The sequence below is a fragment of the Microchirus variegatus genome (assembly GCF_963457635.1).
Source record: "Microchirus variegatus genome assembly, chromosome: 8".
In the NCBI taxonomy this organism is placed as follows: domain Eukaryota; kingdom Metazoa; phylum Chordata; class Actinopteri; order Pleuronectiformes; family Soleidae; genus Microchirus; species Microchirus variegatus.
In genome coordinates, this window is record NC_139809.1 from 13590131 (window position 1) to 13608954 (window position 18824).

Here is an 18824-nt window from a genome sequence, read left to right on the forward strand (position 1 = left end):
CATGAAATTACACAGTTAAGACAACCAAAAGTATAGCAGCTTAAAGCCAGTATTCATTTTATATGTATAAATGAATACTATTAAAGTCTGAGTTGTGGCTCCCTGGTGGCCTGTGACAGTACTGCATGTAGGCTTTAAGAGCCGGTGTAGTCCCACCCTGACTGTATCGAACCATTTTACTCTGCTAATGAAACGGTTGGGGCTGTTGATTACGTACCATACTGAACCAAACCGAACTGTTCCACTCTTAGTTAGTTTTTACGCCTTATAGTCCGCTAGACTCGGTACGATAGGGGACTCGAGCTTTCACACTTTGGTGAAACAAACCAAACCTTTTGAATAAGGCATTCCCCTCCTCGCCTGAGGCGGCGCTACATCAAGAATTACTGAAGGAGAAAACAAGACAAACGATGAACAAGAAAACCCTCATCTATTGGTTAATGCAGGGAAACTTCTGTTTCTGGCACAGAGCAAAACATGGAGCTGCATCAAATCCTATCTTCTACATGCGAGTATGTTTTGGTTGCGTTTACCCACAATGCTGTGCGTTTGGTTCACTTGAAGTGTTACGACCAGGCCTAGGGGAAAAACCTGATCACAAGAAGGATAAAGAGACTCCCTCTCTTAGCACCTCCCCCCTTAAAAATAATTTTTTTTTCCCCTAAAGAAATGTTCGATTACAAAAACTGAGACCTACAATTTCAGGGACATTCACACCTCTCCAAACGAACCAGACATTCCAAGCAAACGGACTAGGTTGGATTAAGAATGCAGCCTTAAAAATCATGGAATTCTAGATCAGCAACACCACAAAAAAGTCTGCCTACTGTTCCTTTAATGAAATGCACTGCACAGGTAGTATCGTGTGTTCATCAGGGGAGAGACTCAAATTCTCACTCCACTTGATTTGTCTGTCAGACTTTTTCTCCCCCCCTTCCTTCCCTTTTCTTAAATTGCTGACAGTCAGCACGCAGGTGATCGGTCAGGGACGCTCCTGATGAATCACTTCAGACAAGATGACATTTGATTCTGCTGCGTCTCAGTCCCAGCGGCATGCAGACGTCTGCTGCCGCTCACTCTCAACAGACTGTTCCCCCCCATACACACACACACACACACAACCCCACCCTCATCGCTGCCAGCACGAACAGCCAGGTCACCTGAGCAGGAGACCTGCTGGGAAAACTCTAAAGCTTCTCAGCATCAAACTTAAAACGACCTTTAAAGTGACTTTGACCTTGAGCACTATTTCCAGAATCTGTCTGGTAATAGTGCTGTGTCACAGAGAAGGACAAAAACAGGAAAACAAAGAAACTAGACTCAAAAACCTGAATGAAAGTTCAGATCAGATAAATTACACACACACACAACTACGAAGGCTGAAGGACGTGAACAGTCTGACAGAGGTTAAGTGAATGTGTGCAGATATATAGACAACTAATGAGGTGATGAGCTGCAGGGGAGGAGAACATCAGGTGTGGGGAATGAGCTGATTGCATTGCAAGAAATGATGTGGAAAAAACAACAACAAAAAAACAGAGTTTACAGGTGAAAACACACCTCTGGATTTTTAGCAACACTGCTCTTCGACCCTGTGCTTGAGTCACTCTCTGCTTCAGTTTCAAATACACTAAATAGTTAGGGATGTTTGGCTTTTGGATACAATTTCATTTCTAAATTTTTGAATGCACATGTCCAATTGTTCAATGTTTCAGTTCTTATTGAATAACATGCTGTTCTCTAACAAGGTGATTAACCATAAAAATCAACTGTCTGATGTAGTGAACCACTAAAATTTCTGGTTTTGATCAAGTTATTGAGACATTGAGATTTTTTGTTGCGGTATTGCCACCACTGTTGTTAGCTCTTGTTTGAGATAAAGACATTACCATTGCATCATTCTATTTAAATGCCCTGCTTTAATGGTAGAATATCACTTTAGCATGAACTTTTCGTGAGTTGTGTACATGACATGTGAGAATCAGTGTTTATTATTGGGTTTTCAAAGCTGCCCTTCCTTTCTCCTTTCCAGTCCCAAACTTATCCAAAGTTATCATAATAACTACAACTTCTACTTCAGGGGTAAAGCAGTTTCAGTTTCCTTTGAAGGAACAAACACAGATGTTTCAAGGGCAGGGTCTAAAGGAAAAAAGGGAGCTGCATGGGGACCATGAGACTGTTTTTATGAACATTTTTGAATTGCACATAAAAAAACACCAGGAGGGAAAACGCAGAAATAAAAGTTAGAATCTTTGCTCTGTTTGCCACGTTTTGCTACACTGAGATACTAGCACAAAGTCAATATTACTATAATAAAATAAACTGATGCAGCGCTTACACTGACTTTTGTGCCATCTACTCATAATCTCACAGGAACTAACTTTCCAATATTCTCTTGTCAGCATTTTTACAAAATTGTTAAAAATTCAAGACAAATTCACAATGAATTGGAGTGGAATCTTAGCTATTGTTGGCTACAGCTGTTCGCTCAGCTCAGAGCTCGAAAACAAAATCGCGTAACAGCGTCCAAGACTGCAAATAACAGTAAACAACACATTCTAAACCCAGTTTAATCCCAGGTTTAAACAGGTTTTTGACCAGAGGGAACGTGTTTAATCTGCAGGTGTGTATTAGTGGGAACGCAAGATGAACACGGTCATTTTTTGTCTTCATCTGGTTCATTTTTGTTTCTGTGGTTGTGTTGGGCTAAAAATCCCACGTAATCCCGTGCAATCCCGTGCTAACTGTAGTGAAACAGAGGCATTAGTTACAGGGTAAGGACTACCATTCAACATAATCCTGTACCTGTTACAGTTTGCCTGAGATTTCTTTTATCTGAGTGTCATTTATAACACTTCTTCTCAATCTGATATTAAGTCCTAAATCTGTGAGTCGTGTGCTTTAATCACACATGGAATTGGACAGAAATGATGATTTGCACATTGTGCGATACAATTTTAATATCTCTTTCACAGCTGTCGGGTTAACTAATCATTTTAAAAGTGTAATGTTCGCGTTAAACAACATCTTACGCTGCTGCCATGTGTTGAATTAAGTAGAGTCATTTGTTATGGGCTGTAAAATATAATCGCATGACGAGGGTTTTTCGATGCCAAGTGCAATCTGCGAGACAAATGATGACAAATCTCCGCAGTGATGTATTATCTGTGCTCGATAAAATGACACATTTGATGGATTATGAGACACATGATGTCAAATTTGCGCGGCCGTGTGTAAATGAATATTTCATTTCACATTCGGCGACACAGACCTTTTCAGACGTGAAGCTATTTTCAGCTTATTTAGGAACTTAATCGAAGCAAAACGAGTCAATACACGTCACCAAGCAGAGTCGTCACTGCACCACAAACACACAAACCTTTAGTGAGTTCAAGATAAAGACGTTATATACAGTTTAGTTTTGAACATTTTGTTTTTAAAATGAGTTAGTATTAAGAGCAGGTTTGCTAGTTTTCATGTTTTGTAACTGCTTCAAAAAGGTGATAATAAAAAGTATTGCGTGTCATAAAAAACCCAGCAAAAGATGCCGCATTAAAAATGCATTAGGACAAGATGATGAACAATCATCGCTGAATCAAATATAACAGCTGAGGTTAGATGCTGTTAGATAAAAAATATAGCCGACTATAACAGACTAAAAGACTCACATATGAACATAACATAAATAATAAATAACCCTCATAAGACACAGTACGTCGTTTGTGAGCCAGGAGTAAAAATATGAGCAAAAAAACACCCAATAAAAGACGAGAGGTTTGATTCACTGAGATGAACCAACTCAACCCAGTTCACTACATAATGAATGTGATAACTTGCACAGCCTTATGTCTCACATTGTAAAACCTTTAACACCCTTTGTGCTATCTGGAAATATTCCAACTGTTTCTGAAAGCTGAGAAGTTGCATGGTAAAGCCAACATGTGTGGTTATTACGGTAACTTCTCTCGTGCTGTCGCAGGGAATTGGACAGTCAGGGTTTTTTTCAGCATTTTTTGGCCTGTTTTAGCACATTGAGGCGAAGAATCGCATTTTTTTTATTGTAAATATGTTCTACGCTGTACAAAATTCTAATTTAACGCATTGTTTGTGTATACCTTCAGTTTTTTTTTCGAAATACACTATTTTAAAAATGCAGTACATTGTAATTATCTGCCAGATATTGTTAAGTTATTTGGGAAAAATGGGAAAAAGCACTTTTATGGTCCTGTGTTAAAGGGTTAAAACTTTTTTTTTTATGTTTTAGAAAAGATTGTCTCAAATATACGGAAGAGGATTAGGGCCACACAAGGAAAAAATATTTGAGTTCTTACTTTAAAACTCAGAATTCTGACTTCATTCTCATACAACCCAGAAATTCTGACTTTAAAACTCAGAATTATGTCTTTATTCTCAGAATTCTAACTTTAAAACTCAGAATTCTGTCTTTAAAACTCAGAATTCTGACTTTAAAACTTAGAATTCTGACTTTATTCTCAGAAAACCCAGAAATTCTGACTTTAAAAATCAGAATTCTGGCTTTATTGTCAAAAATCTGAGTTTAAACTCAGAACTCAAATATTTTTTTCCTGTGGCCCTAATCCTCTTCCGTACAAATACAACCTTTCAAAAAATTGCCCGCTGGGAAAAAAAAAAACACACTTCATACGAAAAAAGATTATGTACGAAGTTAATTTAAAGACAAAAACTAAGCACATTTTCGACTCCGACTTCAGTTAGTTTAGTAAACACACACTTCGGTTTCAGTTAGGTATTGTTAACTATAATGACCTTGTTGCCAGAGTGGAGGGTGTGGGAAGAAGCTGATGTAGTCGTGGGCCCCGACGTCCGGTTATGGGATGACAGGGATTTCACAATTCACCAGAGGAATCACACTGAAGCAGACGGAGAGAGGAAAAAAGTCAGATTAAACACGAGGATGAAGTAACCAACAGGAGTAGATGAGCTAATGAGCAGCAGCTGTGTTTAATCATCCAATCACCGTCCAGTGACCACACACACACACACACACGTGAACATGACACTTTTATTCTGAAAACATGGATTTCTTGCATATAAAAACCAGTCCTCATTGGTTACACAACGCACACGTGCCGCTGATTCCTCGAGCTGAAAAGCTTCTTCTCGGGGAAAAGCGTTAAGCTCGACCAAACACTGCTGTCATCACAAGTAGAAAAAATAACCTCATAAAGGAGGAAACCATGGCAACGTACAGTACAGTAAGACTAGAGACACTACATCAGCAGCAGCTTCTCCCTCACAGCTGCTGTTGTTGTTCATGTGTGTGCAGCGGTGCAGTTCTACGACGAGCAGCAGCGGTGCAGGAACTTCTTGAAGAAGTTCCTGAACTCTGTGTTGAAGATGGTGTAGATGACGGGATTGAGAGCGCTGTTGACGTAGCCGAGCCAGGTCACCACGCTCATCAGAGCAGGCGGAACGTGGCAGTCCGGACAGCGAGCTCGCATCGTGTGGAGGACGAAGAAGGGAGTCCAGCAGAACAGGAAGGCACCTGCAGGAAAAAGAAGAAAAAAGCCTCACTTAGGTTTATTTTTTTAATTTCCATCAGAAGTCAGAGCTAAGACTCTGTGAAACAGAGGTTACATGTCCTCCCAAGTGCTTTCTTTAGGTCCATGGTTTTCAAATTGTGGCATGTGTACTTGAAGGAAAATCAGAAATACCGTTCTACTGTATAAACCATGGTATGTGATCGGAGCAGAGCTGAGGAATTTTGACCGGAGTGCATAGAAAATATAACAAATAACAACAAAATAATACATTAAACAATAATAATTAGAGTCACCTTATCTCTCGCTCCATCTTAAGGTGCCATTTATAATCCATTTTCCTTCAATTGTGTCCCAAACGTTATCTCTGTGACACCGTCACTACCTTACATACCTCCATATGTCTTTTGCGTCGATATGGATGTTTACACAACATCTCCTCTAGAGGGCAGAGTCGAGTACCAAGCTGCGAGCATCAACAAACATGATGACCATTAAAAGGGGTTATTTTTATTGCGCTTGATCCGAAATTACACTCAAACACAAGTGGATTTCTTGGCAGTGAAATAGTCATATCCCGATATATATATCCCAAAAATGTTTACGCAAAGTGAGCGCCGTGAAATGAACTGGCTAACAGGAGTGCCTTTTTTGAAATCAAAGCTCCTTAAGGACCTATATCTAGATATATGGTCTAATTTCATATATATCGAGCCCTAATGTACGACCAGTAAATGTAAGTCAGAGATCGATGAAAATGGCGTTTCGTATGTCCGCCGCGACTTTGGACAACTTGCTTCCCAGGATGGGAAGCGTCGGTGGGTTGCTTTTTCATACTTTTGCTAACAGATTGGACTACTGACTCTATACTAGGGCTGAACGATTATGGAAAATAATCTAATTGCGATTTTTCATGCCAATATTGCGATTGCGATGCGATTATTTTTTAAAGGTCTTAATCTTCTGTATTATTCAACAGGGACAAGCAATACATCATAAGTATGGCCAATACTATACTACATTAAAGTCATATATATATATATATATATACATATATATATATATTTTTTTTTTTTTTACAGCAGCAGCAACCGCAGCAATGCGGGGTGGAAACTAACTATTCTACAGTGTACTACGTCGTTTTAGGCTCAAAAACTGTCCATTATTGAACATCAAAGCAGCGATAATAAAAATGAGGGTAAAAAAAAAGCGGAGCAGAGAGAAACTCTCCGCTGGCACAGATGTGTCTCCAGACGACTCAGGTTTTTGAACCTGCGCTTGTTGTGTAGGATCTTGACTGGGTGAGATGCCGTCTTCAATCGTGTAGACGGCTTATTGTTGTGTCCACCCCCGTTCTTAACATTAGCGCAAGCTCGTTCGCACGACACACGCGCACACACACACGCTTGGACACGCACAGTCACTGAACAGCTGTTCGGACAGCGGCCAAAGCTCCATAGTCACCTTACCGACCCGCCCTCACCTATTCCATTCACAAAAACGGGCCGTGACTCGTCCTCCGCAACGCGCGCATGTGAGAGCGCAGGGAGCCTGCATGTGACCAGAGTGCAGCGTCTGTGGTTAGACGATCTCGTTCATTATATTTATATCACATGTTTTACACGCGCATGTCACGTGAACAGCGTATAATCGCAGCCTTTGCGGTTAGAAAATTGCACTTGATCATATCGCGATATTATCGCAAATGTGATATATCGTTCAGCCCTACTCTATACTGCCCCCACAATTTCCTGTGGTATTGCTCTGATGTCGTCCACCATTGTAAGCTCCTGTGCTTGGCGTACAATGACGGACGAATTGAATGCAAAGTACGGACGAAAGACTCTTCATCGCTGTCTTTTGCATAGAGTACAAATGGGCCTTTAATCTAATGTCTCTATACCAGTGTGTGCAGTATATGTGAGGAAGAGGAGGATCATGAGTGACTAATCTTACTGGGAATAAATCTGCCTCCTGTGAAAATCCGGCCTATTTACACCACTGAATTTTACCGTTGGTGATAATGGAGTTAACTTCGAGAGCTCAACAGTTTCTCATGTGCTTCTTGAACTAAAAACTTTGAGAACCACTGCCCTCACTTTGTACTCTTAGAGAGATGCATGAGCACACTCAGAGTCATGTCTGACCAACCCTTATGCAATAATTGGATTTCAGATTAAGGAGCTACAGGATTACACTGCTCACTGTTAGCGCTAACCCCCCGGCTGCTATTAATAGGTTACCCTATGTGCGGTGGTGCCTCTGAACTGACATCAGAGGTGGTAGGAGAAGCATCCGGGTAGCGATTCATGTCGGTGTCTGTGTGAATGGATGAATTCACACTAACTCGCTAAAAGGAGCTGATTCAAATGTTTCTGAAGCAACATTTGCAGCTGTAGTAATTATAGGCTATTACACAAACTTCAAGAGCGTAAACTCACGTGGCACATTAAACATGATGAACAAGTGAACTGTGCGATGATGAACACAGATTGGCTCATTGCCTAAATGTCCGGGGGGACAGGAAATGACCGGGGTTTCACTGGGTTTTTTTCTGCTTATTTGTACTTCTCTGTAGCCGTGGGGCCGAGATCGTACAACTTTAATGCAACGTCGGTGAGTTTCAAGTCTGTAGCGATCAGCAGTCTAACAGTGATATTGCACTTTAGACCTTTCAATCCTCACACCGGCTCCTCAGGCTGTGTTAAAATAAGCAGCCGCATTGTTTCAGGTCTGACTCATTACGCATCAACAGACAGTCGTCTTTGTATCTGAACGTGACTGTGCTCTCAAACACCATCTTTATGCATGCAACATCAACAATAACAGAAAAACATCATATTTTGTCAGAACACTTGGGTCCTGAAGCAGGAAACACATAAGATGGAACTTTATTGATCCACCACAGGGGAAATTCACAAACAATAAATGTGTGGTGGGTGAGATTTCGCTCTCGAAGACGTCACTCTCGAAGCACAGACTAAAGCAAACTCTTTGGTACTTTAGATTAGGGAACACATATTCACCATTAACTAGGTGCTTACTAACATATATAAGTCGCATACTAGCCCTTTATTGGTAATCATTAAGCACGTATGAACACCATGTATTTAATCATTATTTCTAATCTTGTCAATGTCTTGGCTATATTTTCTAATCATTTTGCAACTCTTTTGATGAATAAAAAGTGTGACTTTTGGATGGAAAACACAAATAAATTGTATAGGTGACCCCAAACTTTTGAACGGTATTGAAGCTGTAAGAACCTGTCAACTCGCTTCCATTGGGCCGTACATTTCAAACATGTTTAATACTTATGCTTTGAAAAAGAGAAGACCCAAAAAACGTGTGTCTCACAGGATGATATGGCCAAATAATCTGTTCAAATCAGCCTAAGATCATAAACGCACCTATGGTTTTCAGAAGAGCCAGATCAGGAACCGAAATCTGGCTAATTATCCTCTAGTGTGAGGCAGGATTAGGCCTATGAATATGACCCTTGGGCCACATGGTTGGTGTAGTGGTTAGCGCTCTTGCCTTTGCAGCAAGAAGACTGGGCTTCGAGCCCCGGGTTGGAACAAGGGCCTTTCTGCGTGGAGTTGGCATGTTCTCCCTGTGTGTGCGTGGGTTTTCTCCGGGTTCTACGGCTTCCTCCCACAGTCCAAAAAACATGCAATATGGGGATTCGGTGTAATGGTCACTCTAAATTGACCGTAGGTGTGACAGTTAGATATATGTGGCCCTGTGATGGACTGGTGAACTCTCCAGGGTGTACCCAGCCTATCACCCTATGTCAGCGGAGATTGGAACACTATCCCCGTAACCCACCGGTAGAGGATAAAGCGGTAGATAACGGATGAATGGATGGAAAAGACCCTTCTCATTCATGTCACATGGCCACTTCGTCCTGGTAATCTGAATACACTCTAATACATATTCTAATACAGTCTTGTGTGGTGGACGACTGACTGAGAACTCACCCACAACGACAGGAAGAACCTTCATGGCCTTCCTCTCCCGGCTGTTGATCTTGGCCCTCTTCCTCCCGTGAGGTTCAGGATTGAACCTGATCTCTGTGAAGCTGACGGTCTGCACATGTCTGTCTTTTTTGTACTCTGACAAGTGGAAGGGCTGCTCCACGGACGGGAAGGTGGACGGTTCGTCCGGAGTGTCCGTCAGCTCCCGCTCTATGATGGGCGGCAGCGGCGGAGGCAGCGAGGCCAGCGGTGGCAGAGAGGCGGCGGCGGCCTCCTGCAGCTTGCGACAGGCCTGGATGCTGTTCCTCAGCTTGGCCTTGCGCGCCTCCTCCCAGTTCCGCAGGCCGCGGAACATGCCGCAGTACAGCAGCAGCATGATGGGACACGGGATGAAGAAGGAGCACACGGACGAGTACACGACATAGTCGTCGTTCTCCAGTTTGCACTCGCTGGGGTCGCGTTTAGGCACGTTGTTGATGCCAAAGATGACGGGGGAGGCCACGGCCAGAGCCAGGATCCAGGTAGCTGACAACAGCACGGTCTGCCGCAGGTCCACATGCTTCCTGTTGTAGTTGAGAGGGATTGACACGGCAATGAACCTGCACATATATATATAAGAAAAACAACATTAAGGGACTCAATGATCTGCAGCAACATTCAGCTTTATTTTATTTCTCTCAAGAGGAAAACAGCCTGAATATAAAGGCTGCCACAGCTTATACATACAGTATAGAGTTTGCAAGAAAGCAGATTATCATTATCACGGCAACAGATAAAGACAGCGAGGGTAGCTAAACGTACTCACCCACATATACAGTACATACATGCATTCATTCACAATACACAATAAAAACAGAGTATTAAGAGAATCCACATCACAACAAGAAAATAATGTCCCAAGGTTATTGCACCAAGTATAAGTGATCACAAATGGGAGATTATGATGAAACTTTAGTGTATCATGTGGTGGAGTTTGCAACCAGGTTCTCTGGTTTCCTCCCACAGTCCAAAAACATGCAGATTAGATTGGGGATTAGGCAAATTGGACACTAAATTGACTGTAGGTCAATGTGATATTCTGGGGGCGACCTGTCCAGGGTGTGACCCCGCCTTTCGCCCCATGTCAGTTTGGGATTGGCAATATCACCCCTCATGACCCTGCTCGTATAGTTCCTGTCTAAACAAACCTAATCTGCCCTGAATCTTGACAGAATCAGATCACATCCGTTTCTTTATTGATCGCAAATGCATCAAATTCACATCCCTTCTTCTTCTTCTTTTCTATACTATACTACGATATACTTTGACCTGTCACAGGTGGAATACATAATATGAATAGGCACTGAGCTGCACTGGTAATGATTTTAATAAAGCATGAAAAAACTTTATTAGTTCCACTTGAGATTGACGGAGTGAAAATGTCTGCAGTGGAAAAGGTCTAAGTTTAGTTGTCCTCTTTTTAGAAGTGTCGTCCTCTGGGTCATGTCTGGATCGCGGGGCTCTCATGCACATGATGTTCAACACAACTTGTTTAATTTCTAATTATTTGGTCCATAAAATGTCATAAAATGTTGATCAGTGTTTCCCAAATCTGGAAAATGATCAGTTCAAATGATTTCTTTGTTATTAGGAGCAAAGAAACCAGAAAATATTCACATTTAAGAAGCTGGAGGAAAAAAATCAGTTGCCGCCCTGAACACATGATGAACATCCTCAGGCAGAAAAAGAGGCCATGAGACCTTTAAGAAAAATCTCTTACATCTGAACTTTAATTATGAAGCTACAGAAACAGCAGCTGGTTAGCTTAGCATTAAGATTGGAGACGGCAGGGTAAACAGCTAGGCTAGCTCAGCCCAAATGCAACAAAATCCTCCCAGCAGCAGTTCACCGTTACCAAGGTGATATATTACAGCACTCGACCAAGAAACATAGTTAAAAGTAGACTGTGTTACTGATGAATCATTCTATAATAATCTTTGGAGGGTGATTTATTACTTACTTCTACTGCTCGTCCCACCGTATATTCTTGCACAGATTAGCTGAGACAGTCACACAAAAGTGATTTATTCTGACACAAAACTGATTTACTCCCTGTTTGAGAGTCTTAACATTTCCAGGCCCAAGGCCAAATTACTCCTTCCACAAGTTTCTCTTTGTGTGCTGCACGAGATAAGCATTTTAGCTAGGTCATGTCTGGGCTGCTTATCTCAATAATATCTGTTACACAACTGGAACAATTATGTCTTTGACATGACTCAACAACAACAAATGTGTTGTTAGCAGCTTTCTCGTTCATTAATGGTCTAAAATGATCCGTATTGGACTAATATCGGTATTCGTAGATACTTGGGTTTGAGACATCGGTATCGGACACAAAGATGTGGTATCGTCCAATCGCTGCATGAGCAAAACAACAGCATGAATCAGTTCTGTCTGTGTGTGGAGCTTCTAAACGATGAATGACGCGGCATCAGTGGAGTTAACTTGTGTCAGAGCAAAAACACTTTCAACCGCTCTGTAAAATACAGATTTGTTACATATTTGAAAGTCAGGAGGAGTTCCATATTGAACAGATACAGAACACACTTTTTTTTGATTATCAAGTCAGTGCAAAACCATGACAGGAAAAAGCGCAGATTAATGAAGATTGCATAATTTGTAGAAGTGTAAATAAAATTCATTCATTACAATATTATAACATAAAACGGCCACTTTTGATTAAAAGTGAAAATGTGTGTGTGAAGGTAAATGTAGCCTATGGAATTTGCACTATATCAGTAACATGGCAAAGTGGGATTAGAGGATGGGATTATTTATTAATTATCCTCCACCCAATTAATTTATACCCATATCAACTCATTTATTCCCTGAGCGAGAAAGAAACCCTACATGCCTTGAAAATTCCATCCTTTACTTTTTGAGTTCTGCTGCTCTCACAGACAAATGCAGGAGCAGAACACAACTTCCTGTGCAGAGGCAATAACTCGCTGACCTTCATATAAGAGGAAATAATTGTATTTGGCAAAAGGTCAAACTGTTAAGCTGCAAAAGCACAGAGTCCAAACAGCCTCATTCGGTCTCCCCATGGTTTATGCTGCTTAACAGGATGAAAATTATGAAAATATCCAAATGCAAATTTTCCCCTGATATATGTAGAGCATTTCAACAAAATATTAACTTTTATGATGTTACGCAAGAACGAGAAAAACGATTTGCTAATTGCATTGATTCAAACCCTGGCTTGTGCATCTAAAGTGAATGAAACACTTTAGTTGCCCCCTAATTCCTGTTATTTGTGCTAATCTGTCTATGAGTGACAAGCAGGTCATCGCTCAGCTGTGAGAGATCTGGAGATGTTCACCTTCAGGCCCCATGGACACCCAGCAGCGTTTGGACTCTGTGGAATCTTCAACGACACGTTTTTTTTCCTGCTCTCTAGTCTGTTGAATTATTCAGACACTGCCATTGCGCTGGAAACCTCTAACTGCTTCAGAAAGCTTCAGATCATCACCATCAGTCCACGTTAGCTTCACTGCCCCCCCCCCACATCCGTCTCTGATGTAATCATATTTTCTCGAGTAAAGGACATCGGATTTAAGGAGCTGCCTGGGTTTTTTTTTCAGGCTCAGAGTTTCATCCTTCAACATCAGCCCAGGGTCCAGATAATCTCATTGAGTTAAAGTAACGAGCACAGGAAGAGGCAGGCAGTTCATCACTGCGGGCGCATCCTTCGTTTTTTGGGGGGGCTTTAAAATGTTCTCCCTGCTCTGATGTGCCTTCTGCTTTTTGAAGCTTTTACTGGAAACAGACAAAAAGGTCGTTATCATATTTCCACATCAGTGCGCCTGTGACCGTGACTGTCTGACAAATGTCAGGTGAAGATGACCTGGAACCCTCAGTGAAGCATCTCCAGCGCTTCTAAACTTTGATTAAAGATTTAAGAGTCAAAATTTGGACCTAATACTTCTATTAAGACATATTTTACTTAGCCTATTAAATATTTGTTAGAATATTGTGCAGAGCATCGCTGATGAGGATTTTGGGGAAAACTCAGACACTCTGAATTGCCCGTACGTGACCCCCGCGACCCTCATGTGAAGGATAAAGCAGTAAACGGATGTATGGATGTAACTTTTAGGTACAAGTTGCTCAGCTAAGCTGTCACAACGAGAGACTCGAGAGCAGATTAATCATCTGGAGAGTTTTTAAAGATAACCTGACACACCTGCGCACACACACACACACACACATGTGCACTGACCTGTCGATGCTGATGGCACAGAGGTTGAAGATGGAGGCGGTGCACAGCATCACATCCATGGTCATCAGGCCATCACAGATGGTCGTGCTGAGCGTCCACACGCCGTCCTGAAACTGAGACACACACAGAGACACATGCAGTTCAGTTATGCAAGAGAAAAACTTCTAATTCTGCTTCTTTAAGCACAAACCTAACAACTAGAGACCAGCTGCAACTCGTAGATCACAAACAGGCCTCTGTATAACCCTGGCACCCATAATTTTGTCTACAGAGTGTTCCTCATTATTATATTGAACCTAACTCCTCTAGGGCAAAGGACCTATAGCTCAACGGCGCAGTCCTCCCCAAGGTCGACGAAGATATACCTTAACTCTGAGATTCACCGGCAGAACGACAGAGGATGCCTCGGATTTGAGTCGTCTTCAAAAAAGCTTTTGAACTCAAATCATCACTGACTCCATACTTCTTGATTTTTTACATATGTAATCATTTCACTGTGCAGTTAATAGACCAGCACCTGAATGTAATGTTTGGATTTGTATTAGCTCCAGCGAGGAGGTTGAGGTTATGTTTGTCTTTCTGTTTGTCTGCGAGCAGAATAAATCAAAAAGTAAACAACAAATCTGGATGAAATTATCTGTTGCTGAAGGTTACGGCCACGGGATTTTTCACAGAACTTCTTCATGTCCTGAGAAATGAAATGACAGAGTCAATCTTCAATATAAATGAACATAAATGTGTTTTGTTCATTTGAACATTAATGTCGCTCACACATACAGTATCACCTATAATCTGCTCATGAAACATGAGATAATGGAACTAAAACAAACGACACGAATGCCTTACGTGGCAGCAATTATGGCAGTATCAATACTTGTTTCAAAGAAACACGTTGATCATCAGATAACAGCACTGACGCCATGCGGTTTGATGCAGAGCAAACGTCAGATCGCTGAGGCTGAAACATGAGTGAGCTCAGCTCTTTTGTTTTAATTAGTGTCGACAACAGCGAGCACAAAGATGAGCCGAGGGGGAGGAAACAACGGGGAAAATGGGATGAATGAATAAATAATCATGAGGGACAAGAGGGAAAAACAAAACACTTGTTTTTTTTAATATTGTTTTTGTCTCCTGGCTGAGAGTGGATCTGCTCCGTCTGTCTGTCAGACTGTTTGATTCACCAGGACAAACAGACGATGTTTACATTACCATGCTGAAGAGACTCATATCTGATTTTTCCCTATGCGTGAGCCCAGGTCGTGAACTTAAAGCGTATTTATTCAGGGTAGTGTGATGGTGACACATTTATTCTTTACTTACTTATGCTTTGGTACACCTGCGCGCTGTTGTCCAAAGTCCGGCCCACGGGCAAATCACGGCCCTCTGTGAGATGTTGTACGGCCCACAGCTTCGGTTTTATAATGTATTATTTATGGTAAGGAGTTGCGCTTTAAAACCAAGAACACTCATCTCATATTATGTTATTTGACTCCAGATGTGGAAAGAAAGGCAATTTTCACTCCTGCATGGCTTAGTTTTTTTAGTTTTTGGTTGCATTTCCATTTAAAAACGATAATTGTGACAATGAAAATTTGATTTTTATAAAACAGTGCCTTTGTATGTTAATGTTACTGTTAAAAAAAGGGAAAAAAGCACCATGGCCCTCATTAAAAAACGTTTTGACACCCCTGTGTAGACAGAAATGTGACTTCACTGTCACATTTCACAAAGTTCAAACCAAGCATTCATGACTGGTAGAAAAAGACTAGAATTAATGTGTAAAAATTTTAAATGTTAAAGTTAATGTGATCCCATTTCAAAAAACACTGCAGGGGCGTGGTTGCGCGATTTTACAAAAATACAGAAATAAGATTAGGGGTGGGAATCACAGGGGACCTCCTGATACAATACGATACGCGGTCCTCGATAACCAATAATAACCAGATACAACAATAAGTGATAATCAATATATATATTGCAAGACAATCATATATCGATGCGACACGATATCTGTCGAACTGAAGAAAACAAAACGCCACCATTAATAAACTGTGGGCATTGTTGTGTAATATAACACTTTTCTTACATATATCACCTTTAAAATGCAAAAATAATGACTGAACAAAGCGAGCACATTTAAACACTGTGCACACAGACTTAAATATGTCCATTAATCTGAGCAGGTGAAAACCAAACACCTTAGATTAAGAGCACAGATTCACAGATTTCCTCTCTGCGTCCAGCTCTGACGACTGAACGCATCATCACTGTCAACATTAAATCTGCCAGACCAAATCTCAGCCCATCAGTCAACAGATTAATGCATTGGTTAAAGATATTAAGGTGCTTTTATTGGGTTAGCCACACCACTGTGGCATGGTGGTTATACCACTTTAAAGACTCCACAATCAAAGTGGAGACATTCTGCTTGAATGAGTATATATATGTGTGTATGTTAAGGCTGAAACAAGTGTTTTTTGAATTAAGTTTCTCTGATTTTACAGCGTCTTAAATGTGAATATTTGTTTTATTTCTTTGCTCCAAATGACAAAGAAATCACTCATCAACTGATCACTGTATGAATTGCTGTTTTTAACAGAGAAGTATCCTCTTACATTTACGTCAGGAGACAAACAGTATGTTTCCAAGAGTAAAAAACAATCTTAGGCTATTAACTGACTTCTTTCTTATTTGTTTCAAATTAAGTTAACTGTTCACATAGCTCACTTTTTTATCCATGTACATGTTTCTCCTCCATTTGTGTGACTTTACAGTGTTAACAGATATTATACGTCACTGTCCCACTATTTTATTTGATAAATTTAATAATTAATAATTTTATTGTCTCGGCAACATGCAGAGTGTAAAAAACATAAAAAAAACCTTATATACGTTAAATAGCCGGCAAAACATTTCATAAGAAAAGTTAATTAACCTTGGCTGCAATGATAACTGTATTTTACAGCCTGTCATCAACTTTTTATGGTTTACATGAAGTTTCATTCATTTGAGTGGCGCCACCATGAGGAGACATGAGGTAGTGACACTGGCAGGGACTGTTTACTATGGAGCCCCTCATTGAGCCCCCTTAATTAAAATATCGATATTTGCCCTGGTGTATTGATTATCGCATTGCACAAAGAGGGACGTCAATATATCACCAAATTGCTATTTTGACCCAGCCCTACTTATACCCATCTTTAAACAGATGAGAGGAAGTGGGTGGGGTCTTAAAAAGAGGGCGGGGCCACGGACAGCTCCTCTCACCTGAGCTCAGGTGTGGCTGTCCTCCAGTTCACCCCGGTGGTTCACCCCCAGCCCGTGACTCACCTCAGAGAAGACGAAGAGCGGCAGCACCAGCACCGCGAGCATCAGATCGGCCACCGCCAGGCTGACGATGAAGTAGTTGGTGGTTGTTTTCAGCGCCTTCTCCATGAACACGCTCAGACAAACCAGCAGGTTCCCGCAGATGATCACCACGATCAGCAACACCCCGAACACCAGGGCCGGCAGGTTGTAGCGCGTCCCCTGGACCTGCGCCTCCTCCTCCTCCGCCGCCGCCGCCGCCTCCACCACCACACTCAGGTTCAGGTTGGCCGCCATCTCCGGCCCCGGCGGCTCCTCCCGCTCCTGTCCCGCTCCGAGCCACAGCAGCGCGGCCACCGGGCTCTCATGAATGCCGAGCTGCGCTCCTCCGAACCCCGCGCTGCTGCGGTGCCATCGCCGTGTGACGGACAGTTCAGCGGACTCTCCGGTGCGCAATTACGCAGGAGCTGCGCGTAAAGCAGAGTGGACGAAGGTTGGATCAAAAGGTGGAGAGTGAAACAAACAAAACGTCAACTCATCATAATTAAATCTGTGATGATAAAAGTTTCTTTAGTCAGGGGAAAAAAAGAAAAAGGGAAAAACTCATCAGAGTCTTTAGATCAAAGAGAGATAATCCATGTTTCTTCAGAGAGTCAGTGTGTGCTCTCTCCTCCACTTTGTGTATGTGTGTGTGTGTCCGTGTCCGTGTGTGTGTGTGTGTGTGTGTGTGTGTTTGTGTCAGTGCGTGTGTGTGTGCAGACTGCGAAAGGCCAACGGGGCCAAATGAGCCAATTAAAGCCGCTTATCAGCTGCGCTTTATGGTAGTGTCCTTCAGTCCTTGAGCTCCAGCAAGAGACAGAGAGAGAGAGAGTCTGTGTGTGAGAGAGAGACCAGACCCTGTGTTTGCGCATGCAAGTGTGCGTGTGTGTGAGAGAGTGTGTGAGTGACTTTTACAAACATCAATACAAAGTGGAAAATACTCAGAAACCAAACGGCATAAAATAAACTTAGAAAGATTAGAAAAAAGTAAGAAGTAGAAAGTCCTAATGTAAAAATAAATATAGGTTTAGGTTAATTAATCAGACTCTTTTCTTCTGAACGCAGTTGTCATATATAATACAGAGAATAAAGAAAATGCAGTTATTAAAATAAACAATTAAATTATTGTTCATAAATCCTGAAGGAACGGCACCCAACAAAATACCTACAAAGGTGAATTATAAATGAAAAATTCTCAGGCTAAAAAGTCAAAAATCAGCCTCGATTTTTTAAATCTTAAGAATAAATAAAATAAAAGTTTTCTTATAATGTAAGAAGAAAAAAAAGAGTCAAAAACTTCTTTTCATCTGCTGTGACTGAGGCTGATGTGGTGAAGTGGCTCTGTCGCCCCCTGCTGGCTGCACTAAAACACTAACACTTCATTCATGGTGAGAGAAAAATCATCATCACAAACTGATGAGAAGAAAGTTTCAGTGAGAAATGAAACCAAAACACTGGTGAAAGTGACGAAAATCAGCCATATATGTTGTGTTTCTGCCTCCAATTCGTTTCAAAAACATATTTTAAAAGTGTCCAATGAGACCAGATGTTTCAGTTTCAGACCAATCCTGCATATTTTTATATCTCCTTTCTTAATTCACTACAGACCTTTGGAACAGACGATAGGAATATGTCCTGTACTGTTCAGTGTGTGTTGGCAGTGTTGATCATCACGCAGACGTCCCTCAGGAGGATAATGAAAACAAACACTCAGCAGAT

The 18824-nt window shown here is 41.5% G+C and overlaps 1 protein-coding gene across 1 annotated transcript; it reads right to left on the reverse strand.

Moving 5' to 3' along the window:
* Positions 1-5318: 5318 nt before the first annotated feature.
* On the reverse strand, positions 5319-17434 carry LOC310930391 (D(4) dopamine receptor-like; the record flags this gene model as incomplete). The annotated part of the gene is given in 5 exon segments (XM_083893358.1): positions 5319-5527; positions 9503-10098; positions 13761-13873; positions 17091-17383; positions 17386-17434. Coding segments are annotated over 5 exon segments (1260 nt in total).
* Between the last annotated feature and the right edge of the window lie 1390 nt (positions 17435-18824).